Genomic DNA, 13242 nt, shown 5'->3' on the forward strand with positions numbered 1-13242 from the left:
AACATCCTGTTCCCTGTTGCGCCTGTCTAACACTTGCATTTAAAGTTCCAATTAGTATTCTTTTCACCACTTAATTGCAGGCTTACTGAATATTCACACACACACACACACACACACACACACACACACACACACACACACACACACACAGTATATATATTACATGTGACAAGACATTGAAAATAAAAACCTCTGTTTATAAAATATTTATATTTTTGTTTTTTGTAATAAAAGACATAATCTGCCTGGGAGAGCTGGAAGGTTACAGTTCTGTGTCTGAATCACTGTACTGTAGCACTCACTTCATATTTTGATAATGTATTGTACCTTAAATGATCAATATAATCCATAATCCACCTTAAATTTAATGATTAGTACAGTATGATACACTGTACATTGTAAAAAAAAAAGTCCTGCTGAAGCATAACTCTGCTATACAGAGTGATAGTACATTAAAAGTGGTAGGTTTTTTACACCACCTCTTACTTGATAATCTGCTACAATAATCAAGTACTCCTCCATTCATGGATCAGAAAAAGTGCTGTTGATAAATGACGTCTTTTTAACTGCTTTCAAAATGCCATTTGTAAAATACAGATCCACGGTAATAGTGCCAATAGACGGAAATATATTCTGACGCAGGCATGGACAGCAAGAAAGTCTAAGTAGAACTGAACTAAAGAGCAGGTTGCTAAGAAAGCTTCACTGAAAAGGGACCTTGTCAGAAGAGGCCTATTCATCAGGTACCTATGGAGAGCATTAATATATTCATCAGAATAATGTAAATAGTTATAGCTATCCTCTTAGTAAGCTACTCCAGCTTCACCATGACAGACAACCAGGATAAAAGCTAAATATAAAACTAAAAAGTGTACATCCCAGCACCTGCTGTCAAACTGTGCCTCAGTAACGTAATATCTGTAATATCAAACCCATGTGTGTCACTGCCTCACAGTATCTACCCAGAATTCACCTTACTGGAACAGAACGTGGCTCATCTTCCCAGCACTGCTGATCAATATAAGATGCAGGCTTTATAGATGACTGCCACATTGTCACAGTCAATACTATGGCAAATGGCAATTATGGACGCATTATGAACAATTTCATGGGTGAGCTACCCTCGCCTCTTGGCAATACGGTTTCTATGACAGATTTGGCACTGGCAGTCTTGCAACACATCTGCCTTATTGCTTGTGTTTGGCCCACTCACTCACTCTGACATATTTGGATGTTCCATTCAGTCAACTACAGAGAATTGGTCAAGGGAGAAAATAGATTTGTTCAGGGATTTGTGTGGACTGGTGTACAACCGTGTGTACGGACATGCAGGTATTAACATGTGTGAGTGGGTCTGTACATGTATGGTATGTGCATGTCTACAACTATGTGTGAAAGTTCTGTGCATGTGAATGTGTGTGTATTTTTTACAAGTGAGCGTGCATGTCCTTTCCAGATTTCATGCACACCTGAACCTGCCAACATTCAATGCAGGTTACTGTGAAGGCTATATGGGCATTTAAGTACAAATGTGTATGTGAGTGTGTGCTTTTAGAGAGCTGTGCAGAAGTAGTAACCTTGAATTCTACTATAATGGGAAAAGAACCTTTGGTATTGCAGATCCCTCTTTTGTAGATTTATGTAACCTTAACTCTCTCAGAACTTTACGTTCTCTTTGCACAGTTAATTTTACACATAATTTTGGACCAGCAGCAAATAATTTATCCATATCCAATGCAATAGTAATGTGTTACATATTTTTTTACTTAAATAAGTAAAAATATATGTTTTGCCCTTTAGTTACAGTTCCTGTGAGCAGTAATTTCTATATGTGGACCTCTGCTCTTTTTTTCCTATGAGTGTAGAAATGCACTTTTTTAAACCTGTACTAAAATCGAATGTGCCTATGACCTAATGGGAGGTTTCTACTTTAGGCTGGCCAAATGTCCCTCTGGTGGGTACCTGTCTGGTCAGCTCAATGACTTCACTGGTAAACTGTCAGGGAAAAAATAAACCATATCTCTGTGGGTGGTTTTCATGATAGAATCTGTGCAAGCTACTGCCCTATTCAATGTTTACTGTTTATATTTTTCTCTCATACAATGCAGTGTTTGGAAGAGCAACCAGACAGCTTTTCCACTTGGAAATTCCACATGAACACATGCAAAACTGAGATGTCAGACCTCTTCACCAGCAAAATAAAATTAAATGCATTAAATGTCAGCACACTAAATGCGAGTGTGCTAAGTCAGTTGAAAATGCATAAACATCTCTGTAAACTGAATATATAAAATATTAAATGTCATCTTAAAGCAGGGAACGTTTCTTAGTAAACTCAGTGTGTGTAAAAAAATATATTCATGACAGGAAACTGAAAAATAAATGTAACCGGTCCACAAATTATGTATAAATCCATATGTGTCAACATTATATACCAAGTAACTGATCATCTAATTAACAAAAGCTTGAGTGCAAAAATAAACTATGCTACAATGTTTTGGGAATCACCAGGAAGCCTATTGTTTTTTGTGAAATGTTATGTTTTTGGTTTTGTTAATATCATTTTGTTTTCTAGTTTGTTATCCCTCATCCTACCAACATGTCTAACATACAAGGACTACCAACTGGGGTCCTGGGGGACCCCAAGAATAACCTACTGTAAGAAACAACCACCACAGAAAAATGTGAATTATTTCTTCTCAAAACATTGTTAGTTATGTCATTAAAGTTATATGAAAATAGATTATTATTATTTTAGGAAAGTTAAAGATAATTAGCATATTGTGTAAACAAAAATCCAGTATTCTTTTCTTTAATACAAATTGCACCTTTTATCCCAACAATCTTTCCAAAAAACATTTAAAATGACTGACAGAGTGTCCCTTACCCCCGGACAGAGTGTCCCTTACCCCCGGACAGAATGTCCCTTACCCCCCTGGACAGTGTGTGATTGCAAACATGAACTCAGTCTCAATAAATAGATCCATCTATTAAAACTGCACATGCAGAATCGGATGCTTTCTACAGGGGTCTCCCTGGACTCCAATAAATTGCTATTTTTAGAAAGCACTAACTAAACCGGAAACAGAAAAGTCATTAGGAATAATTTGATTGATACATTCATGTTAAATTGGAAAGACAGAAAGAACATGATATGATTAATAGTATACCTCTAGGATTTTAAGATATCCTATTTTGAAAATGTGTTTTGCACTTTAGGGCCTCCATACATGAGCTCATTAGCTATGACGTTACTTTCCCGTTACATTTTAACTCGGATACATTTGGATACACGTCATAAATCTTACTTTACTTCTGTTGTAGTGTTATTATTATCATTACAATTAGGTTTTACAAAAATAAAATGAGTAGCCTAACTCTCCCCTGAAGAAAGTAATAGCTCGGAGAGACGCAAGAGCCACACAGGAGTGAGGGCAGTGACAGCTAAAGGTAACACAATGACTGATTTCTGAGTCACAGCTGTACCGTCATCGCTTAAATGGTACATTTAGTAGTGTAGCCAGCCTTTAAGGTAAAGTATTAGCTACTGTTGCTGGAGTGACACCGACGTTGGACTTCGTCACCTGGGTGTAAAACACATGCCGTCCTATCCTTGCTCTCTCCTGTTTGGGGCGAATTTAATTGATCCGGGCAAACCTCGACTGTCGCTGAGGTGCTTTCCCTTCAATTCATAAAGCACATAATTTCGAGCGGGAATTGTCTGCTTTGCCAAGGTGCATATTTTTGTCTTTCTCTTCAGAGCACTCTTATTCAAGGAGAAGCCAGCGGGAATCCAAAAATACAACCCGGTGTAATTAGCTGCATTGTTTGTTGGAGGCAGCTCGGAGGAGGGGATGGATGCAGGCAGCCGAGCAGAGGCGCACCGAGGCAGCTATCTGACAGACCCAGCTCCGTGGTGATGCAGCTGTTTATCCCGGCTGTGGAAAAGCCAGGACACACCGGCGACTGCTTTTAAAAAAACGCTCACAGGCAAGAAATCAGCGGTTATTTGTTATTCTGCACGTGTTGGGATTGCATATGAAGAGAAGGGGGAAAGCCATGTAGCCAGTACACTCAATGCCTCTTTTTTTTACACTGAGAGAAAACCGATACCGCCTCTTTGATTTTTTTTTTTTTTTTTTTTTAATTCCCTTGTTTTCCTCACCGAGGTAATTTTCCCGTTTCTTTTCTTTCTTTGGAAACCGTGATCTTTTTATAGCACATCCGCTTGGTGTTTTTGCCTTTTTTTTTTGTTTTGATCGTGGAAGCCAAACATCAACTTGGTAATATTAGAGAAGTGTGCGGAGAGGAGAGGAGAGGAGAGAAGAGGAGAGGACAGCTTTGGCATCTATCCATGCGCGCTCCACACTGGTCTATTTATTATGGAAGTCTGACCCCAGTCGAGGTACAACACATGCTTTCTCCTCCTACACTTTCTCCCAAGTATGATCATGTGTTTTCTGGGATATCTTGTGTAAAAAAAAATGCTCTGAATGTCAAGGGCTATTCTTGCCGGCTTCCAGTGACGCAACATTTCCCACAGACTGCATGAGAAATAAATGAATAGAAGGGCGTGAACTTGTGGACACTAACCCTTCCCATTAACATCCACTCATCTTTAAAAACAAGTTTCCTCCGTTTGCAGCCTTCACTGATCTAAACTCATCCCGTGGAAATAATGGATCTCAAAGCAGACTCGGAGGACATGGACTACAAGGAGCCGGCTCCTATTGAAGTTTTCGCCAGCAGATCCACGCTGCACGGCATCTCGCACATGTTCACTTATGAGCGGATGTGTATCAAGCGCACCCTGTGGATTTTGTTCTTCTTGAGCTCCGTGGGTGTGCTGGTGATGGTGTGCGTGGACAGGGTGCAGTTCTACTTCCAGTACCCTCACATCACCAAGCTGGATGAGGTGGCCACTCCGATGATGATATTCCCATCGGTCACCTTCTGCAACCTAAACTCCTTCCGCTTCAGCAGGGTGACACGCAACGACCTGTACCACGCTGGGGAGCTGCTTGCCTTGCTCAACGGCAGGTGTGTGCGTGTGTGTGTGCGTGTGCGTGTGTCTGGTTTGTGTGTTAAAGGGCAGACTGTAGCCTTTAGGATGTCTACCTGTTGGTATTCACAATGTCAGAGATGGGTCTGTCAACACAAAAGGACAATATTACAATCTCTGCTTTTCTGCCATGCATTAGTTTTAGGTTTCTTCTGTTACATAGATTAAAACAAACCAGTTTTCAGCTCACAGACTCCAAACAGACTCACTCGTCTGTGAGGATTTGGTTGTTGATTCAGGATTTGATTGTGTCCACTGCACAGTGTGGGATAACAGTGAAAACTTGAAACATTTGGCTGAAATATTCCAGCAGTGCATTAAGTTATCAAGAAATGGAGCCATTCTTAATTTTAGTAAAATGTATTGACAACAATTATATCACTAAATCCTTGAACTCACAGACATTTCTCCTTTTTGATATCTTGTAAAGGGATACAGTGGTGCTTTACTTGTTAGGCCCAGCAGTTTAAATCTAGAGAGCTTTAAACTTTTATTATATGTGAATTTGACTTTCAGTAGCACAGTGGAAATCCAAACTGGTGTTTACTTTGAATTGTCTCTGCATGAAATCCTGCATGTCACATGGAAGTTAATACCTCTCTCACTGGTTGTCGCTGTTAGGCCACTGGGAGATGTTTCAAGGCTCTCAGTGAATATGAACTGGGACTAACCTCAGCCTTAGGTAATTGAGGGGAGAAAAAAAAGAGCACAGAGTACAGATGAAAGGTGTTTTTCTGAAAGCAGGGAAAAGGTTCAGCATCAGAGTTGAAGGCAGTGAGCTTATTTAATAATGTAGTGACATTACAGATCATGTTATCTAAAATCCACACTATACATGAGCTGCTGTATGTAAGAAACCCTATGAAGTATGAAATATACCCCGAGCATCAATCTGTTGATAGTGTTTGATAAAAAAAAAGAAGATTTTTCTTTATTATAGATCATGTGAATCCCTCAGTTAACAGATAATGGATGAGCTGTTCCTAAGTGTTTCATATAAAATGATGAAGAAAATGTCACTGGTGCAATTCCTTGCCTCATCATTTTACAGCTGGTGTAATATGAATATCTCAATATTGGATAAGTAGAAGAGTAGGTTTTTAAATCCCCCTGCTGACAAAGTGTGGAGAGACGTGTATGTGTGTGAGATCCCCCTCCCTTTACACTTGTTGATTTGCTGGGCTTTGATCATTCAGTCTTTCGGGAGCCATGACAAGCTCACCGTTCACCGTGGAAACTTTTGACTTTAACATTTCTTCACTTCTTTCTTTTCTACTCCCAGCTTATCCCTGATCAAGTTTAACAGTGCAGTACAGATGACCTTCCTCCACTTTGTGTTCACAGTTATAGCAGAGATGCAGCATCCATAAAATAAAATAAATCCACTACACACAAACACATCTAAATACCATCTTGAACACATCACTCAGTGTATTTATAACATATTGATTTTTAACCAATGCTTTGGGCTGCAGTTCTAGTGCTTTGCATGGTGTAGATTTAAACCAGCATGTGGATAGATTTCTTTGTGATTGTAGCTGTAATGGCAAAACATCACAATATCAACACATGCCTCCACCTCTTTGACTTACTAGTGCAAGATTACTGGAAGCTAACACAGGTAGAGAAGTGAGATGCATCTGAATGAGGAAAATGACTGTACAAACAAAGAGAGAAAAACAGAAAAATGGAAGCAGTGACTTGCTCCAAGTGACTTTGGGATGAGCTGACTTTAGATGGAGGGAGGGGACTATAAGCAGAGGCAATTAACTTGTGTCTCGTAAGCTGTGTGATGAACAAGTCTTTATCCCCATGTAATTAGAGCTGTTTGTTAAGCTACAGAATTGTCCCTCTGATTAACACTCTCTCTCATCAGTCTCACTGTTTCATGCCCCCTCTGGTCCATTTGGGCTTAAGGGAGACGCCCCCCTGACTTTTTAGCCTTACAGAGCCAGGGACAGTATATGATGAGGCCAGCTTTGCATGCAGATCTTCCTTTCTGACAGTCTCAATGAGGTAAAAAATGTCCAATGTGATAAGTGGGAAGGGGGGGGGGGGGGGGGGGCAAACAAAGGGGCTGGAAAAAAACGTGATTTTAACAGGTAGGTTAAAAGCTTTGATAGCTTTCTGTGGACACTACTTTTTAAATTCAACATTGATTGGAGTAGAAAACATTTCACCGGTAAGCTTCTTGATATCAAGCACCATGCTGTGGGTTTTGTTGCGGCTGTGAGTCTGTGCCCGACACTGCCTCAGGAGGAAGCAGCAGCCAATACCCCCCACCAGCCTCCTCTCTCTCTCTCACACACACACACACACACACACACACACACACACACACACACACACACACACACACACTTTCTCATTGTGTTTTTGTACGTTGAAGTCACACTTGGCAGCGCAGAACATTAGAAGTAAATTGCTCTGTTTTATTTTTATTATGTCGAGAAGGCAATTATATGATAATTAGCAAAAGAAAGGTCATTTTGGAATAGGTGTTAGTTGTGTGGTGCATGCTGCCAAAATGTGTTGATTCAGCTCATGAAAAGTCACAGAAGCGAGTTTTGTGCTTACACAGTTCTCAAGACTTAACATGTTCCCTGAGCTTGCAAACATGCTCTAAACTCACGTTAGCGGTGATTGCATGAGGTGCTACAAAATGTAATGCTTGATAACTTTGGCTGTGTGAGCTTATCTCAGCAGGATCACAGGTTCCGATCATAATTTGACTTGGGAGAGGACACAGGGAAGGAAGACTGTCATGCAGAAAATACAAAGTCAGTTACTTCTAAAGCAGATTTTTTCAGATGTGGGTTCATTTGCATTTATATTGTGATTGTTTCCCTGAGAGAAGATTACCATAGGGGTGATATAAGTAGGCAATTTAAGTGTTGGAATTAGGTTTTTAACAGTTCAAATGTGATCCTTCAGTAGTAAAGTGGTGTATGCTTTTATCGTATTTTGCACTCTTTGGTTTATTTGTGCAGTTTCTCATCAGTATCACAGATCCATTTTTTTAGTGTGTCTCACCTCTAGTTCTCATTTCTATGATCTTGTCCAGAGTGGCATAATAATTGTGTCATAGGCACACTTTCATTAAGATGCTATTATCAAAAGTCAGCCAACAGGAGTCATTGCTGTTATCTGTTTCTTCAAGGACACTGCACAAACAATCTGATCCTTGTTAGTGTATGAGTTCAATTAGCACTAATTGGATAATAACCTTAGATTATATCAAGATGTGTTCATTGTCATCTCAAACAGCCTGGAGTATGAACACCAACTTAATACAAAGGGCGTATGAAGTGCTGTAAAGGAAGATTCATTCAGAGCATGTTTTGAGCTGAGGGTCTGAACAGGGGTGTACACTTTTGTGACCACAGTCTCACCATCAAAGCTCTTTCTGAAAATCAACGGTGTCTCGTATTTACTCGCTTCCCTCATGAGGTGGCGAAGTGATGCAGATGCTCCTTCATTCGTTTTAGTCCCCCGCAAGAAAATTAAAGTGCTTGTGGCCCATAATCCAATTTAGTCTCCCCCGCCCCTACCAAGTGAGTTTGCTGTGATTGCTTTAGGGAGCAGTGGCAGGGCAATATTAAAAATCTACCCATATTATTGTGATTGTATGCACTTCAACTAAAGCCTCCTGACTCGGGGATCTGAGCAAGGCGTCTTAAGTGCTCTCCTGGCAGCTTTGTGTTGCTTATAAGACAAGAGGCTCAGGATACGATTCAATTAAGTTCAGAATATACAACGACAGGCTGTATCTTCTTATTAGAACAAATCATGACAATGTAGATATGTAGTCCCATTGTAGGCCAGATGACTGAGCTAGTTTACAATGTAGAAACAATAATAACAATGTAGAAACTGGAAACAATATATTATAATGTGTTAAGTAACTAGCTGTGAATAAGTGTGTCACAGCAGGTGTATCTAATTACAGCGTGTAAGGTTACATTTTTCTGCATGCACATCTCTTGCTAATGATCCTCTTTTAAAACAACGTAATTGACACACTAAAACTAGCCAGAGTACACATTTACAGTTCATGATCTGTTGAAGCTTTCACACAGAATGCATACTGTGTTAAGCGTTAACCCTTCATACACTTAATGTACTTTGATAGAATGCAAACACAAGCCAGATCTTAACCTTTTTTTGTGTTTATAATAGAGCTTGGCTTTTTATAGAGCTTGGAAACAGTGGTCCTCTCAAGATAAATAAAAAGGAGACAGCTGTTACTCCTAATGAGGATATAAGCTGCAACACTTTGATTGGAATTTTTTGTGGGGGAAGTTAAAGGCAAACACATTAAAATATTGCATGTTTTTGCTAATGCTGATATGTTAGTAGATATGACACAGTGGTAAATATCCACACAGTGAGAGTTAATGGATTCATAGTCGCAGTAATTAACAGTTGCAGATCTATTATATTCTGCAGACATTTAATTGGTCTTAGGTTGCCACTCTACACCTGATCTTTGATCTTGCAGCAATTTGATGATGAGAAAGCGTGACATTCAGTTCAACTCTTCAGTCAGAAATAGTCCCAATCTTCTGTCACAGCACCGCTAACTCCATTGAACACGAAGCATGACAGATTCGTATCTCTCTTCGGTGTTACGAGCGCATCAGAGGGAAAACAGGCTTGAGTCTTCATTTCAAATTACAGCACATACTGTCTCACATATTTGATTTAATTCTGTTTGTAGCAGGTAAACAACGCTGTGGCTGCAGTGGAACATATTACATTTCTTTGTAATTTAGTTGGGACACGAGTTGAAAACACATTGCCAGTTGAATATTAAGACAGCGCTAACAAAAGAAATAATGTAATATTTCATTTTTTATTCATGGATCAAGTTACATTATTCCCGTCGTCAAGGGACAAAATCTTGTTCATGCGCGCTTACAAAGCTTGACCTTGCGGAATTAAAAAAAAATCCATTAAGATTTACCACCAATTACGGTTTGAAATAGCGCCCATATCCATGAGAAATAACTCTGCTGTCAGCGTCCACAAAGTCATTCACAGATTTATTGTCAGAGGAGAAGGGTACGCCTTTGTCTTTCTGTGTCTCTCTTCTAATTCTGGTTCCTCCAGCTATGGGACATAGTCTTATTCGTGTTTGGAAATGTATATTGAGCTTGTCCAAGATTGTAACAATAGCACACAGTACATGAAGCTTATTTTAAGGAGGCTGCTGCTCTCACATTACACAAGTCAGATTAAAAGCACTTCCCTTATTATTTTGTAGAAACTTGGAAGAACTATAAGGATTAACTGCCTTGTTTACCTGTTAATTCAAGACAACATCCTGTAGTCTGTTACAGTGTTATTCACTCTGATAGACTCTGTGTCCTAACAAATTATTCTCATAAGTGTCTGTCAGTAGTACTTAATCTTAGCACTCCATAATTTGGATGCTTGTACCACTGATGGCCCATCGCTCAGCAGGGGTCATCAACAGGGCCGCTTTTTTTCCGAGCAAGGCCACGCCAGTTAATTGAGGTTAATTTGTCTCTGTGAATGACTGTGAGCAGGTACTGAAGGTTGATGCTGGTTGTCAAGCAGAGACACGCCATGAATGATTTTGAAATGTTTTCTTTCTGAGGTTTCTGCTGCTGTATTTGAGTTTTAGTTTGGTGTGTGCTGGTAAACACAAATGAATCAGGTTGTATGGGTTGTATGGGTGTTTGTGTGTAGTTAAGGGAGACAGACCAGGAGAATATCAGAGTGCATGTTCGCTTACATGATACACCCGATTACGCTTTACACTGGCAGCAGATGCTTGCTGAAGTGTTTTGCTTTGAAATAAATGCTAAATCATGTATATACACATTTTCTGACTGTGGAGGGTCCTTAGTCAGAATTACAGCATTATGAATGTTGTTATCACTCACATGTGAAAGGGCTCTGCCACCTCAGTTAATCCTAACTGTTTGGCAGAACGATTAACATGATTGTGTGAAGAGAAATATTTCCATCCTATAAATAATGAGGTATTTTCTCTCCACTCTGCTCCACCCGTAGTGGCAGTGGCAGGCATGTCAAAGCTTAGCTGCCAGTTTCAACGTTTGAATAATATTGTGAGAGCTTGCTAACTGCAGGTTTTGGAGAGCTGACATCCACGTATGTATATTTTTGTTGGGTTAGTGGATGAATATTCTCTTTTTGCTGCTTCTCTATTAATTTTTTACGTGTTAATCCCCATTGTCCCGCTAAAGTTGCTTGTCTGCCTGCCAAACTTTCTAAGTGCCCAATTTAAAATGGAACTGAGTTACAGCTAATTTGCGTCTTGCTCTAGTCTGGGAACTCCTTTTATGTTAACTAGTGTCTATATTGCTGTTTAAAATGGTTATGTTGACATTAAATAGAAGTATGATTTGTGAAAATTAGGGATGAGTATTGTTAGAATTTGAATGATACTACTATGATGAATGATAACCCTAACCCTAACCCTAACCCTTATCAATTCTTTTTCATTACTAAAGAATTGCTTAAAAAAAACTATATTAAAAAAGAATGAACTCAATCATATCTCACTGGAAACTAAAGCAGTTTAGAAAGAAGGCCTGCCTGCAGGTGCGGCTGGTAGAGGGAGGAGGGGTTGGTTTGGAGCAGTAGCGAAGTTTGCAAAAATTTGCCAAATTTTAAGATATGTGGAGCCTGCAGAAAGAGCAGATGAAAATTTTGCTTTTCATGTTTATGTTTGTTGATGATAAAAGCTTTTTACTCATGAAGGTTTATTCCACTTACAGTAATGAGCATAATTGTTGTCAACTCCAGTAAAACAATTATCTTTCATGTCACCTGGTTCCCTCTTTGCTCTGCTACTCGCTCCATGTGTGTGTGGATGAGCTGAGCCCCAACACAAAGAGCAAAGGAGAGGCTGCATGATAATATAATACACCAAAATGTAAAAAAAGTAGCAATAAATTAACCAACCTGAAAAATACCCAGGGCTCTTAAAGTTATTGAACTGTTTCCAATTTAGAACCAGTTTTCAGAGGGAAACCCGAGTGAAAATCAATGTCACTTTTGTTATGTCTACTCCAGTGTTTCCCCCAGGTTCCCCTAAAGAGGGGGGAGGGGTGGATCTGCTATTCATTATGCCATTATTATGTTAGATAGAAATAGTTGAGAGATGACAGAAAATGAGGGAGAGAGAGAGATGCAACAAAGGTCAATGGCCAGATTCGATCTCAGGATGTTGCAGTTCGTGGGTGGTGCCTTAATTCCACAGGGGCACCCTTAGAGAAGCTGTGCATGTGATTTCACAGAAAACAGAAATAAATGCTGTAGTGTGGTTTTACACTAAAATTAGCCATGTACATTAAACTATGTATGAAGTAATGGTTAACGTTGTTGTTTATTAATGAATGTTTGTGCATTTCTGATGCATAATCTAAGTCCATTACCTTCCTGTCCAGGTATGAGATTCGGGACCCGCACATGGTGGAGGAACATGTCATGCAGATTCTGAAGGAGAAGGCTGACTTTGACAACTATAAGCCCCGTCCCTTCAACATGCGCGAATTCTACGACCGAACGGGCCACGACATCAAGGACATGCTGCTCTCCTGCTACTACCGAGGCATGGAATGTAGTGCTGAAGACTTCACAGTGGTGAGTCAGGCATGTCGATGGTTTACTGTCTTCTGTGGGACCAACTAAGTCCTGCCAAAGACAAAGATTAGTTCAACACGTTTCTCTCACGAGGTCAGCGTTATTATAGCGTCTATATAATATGACCTCTGTTGAGCAATCATCCCAGATGTTTGCTTTTCTGAAATGACAAAGCAGGATGTATGAGGGAGGTCTTTCCTGCAAAGTCAGTGAATTGTACACACTGAATTTTATCCTCAATCCAATCATTTGAGCTTCATCAGTTCAGATCGTTCTGTGGTGATACACACATTGTACAAATCTGTGATAGGGTCCACACACCGGAGCATGATAGTTTACAGTCTCTGAAAGGTTGAGCAATGCTCTCATAAAAGGTTGAAAGTTGGTCTGTTGCTGAACCCGGTTTTAGTGCCACAACGCTTGCTATATGAGTAGTAAGAATAAATAAATAAAAATACTGGGAGTGTTTGTTTTTCCCATTTATTGAATGGCTGTAGACATCCAGATATTGGCTGGAACCTGTGTGACCTTTTGTATGTGCT

The 13242-nt window shown here is 39.7% G+C and overlaps 1 protein-coding gene across 1 annotated transcript in view; it reads left to right on the forward strand.

The window, feature by feature from the left end:
• Nucleotides 1–4678: 4678 nt before the first annotated feature.
• The window catches only part of asic1b (acid-sensing (proton-gated) ion channel 1b), a 165895-nt gene continuing 157331 nt past the window's right edge, over nt 4679–13242 (forward strand). The window contains exons 1-2 of the mRNA XM_053315366.1: nt 4679–5040; nt 12505–12700. Of these exons, the coding sequence (XP_053171341.1) occupies nt 4679–5040; nt 12505–12700 (558 nt within the window). The remainder of the gene's footprint in view (nt 5041–12504; nt 12701–13242) is intronic.

Source organism: Scomber japonicus, chromosome 3 (assembly GCF_027409825.1).
Source record: "Scomber japonicus isolate fScoJap1 chromosome 3, fScoJap1.pri, whole genome shotgun sequence".
NCBI lineage: Eukaryota > Metazoa > Chordata > Actinopteri > Scombriformes > Scombridae > Scomber > Scomber japonicus.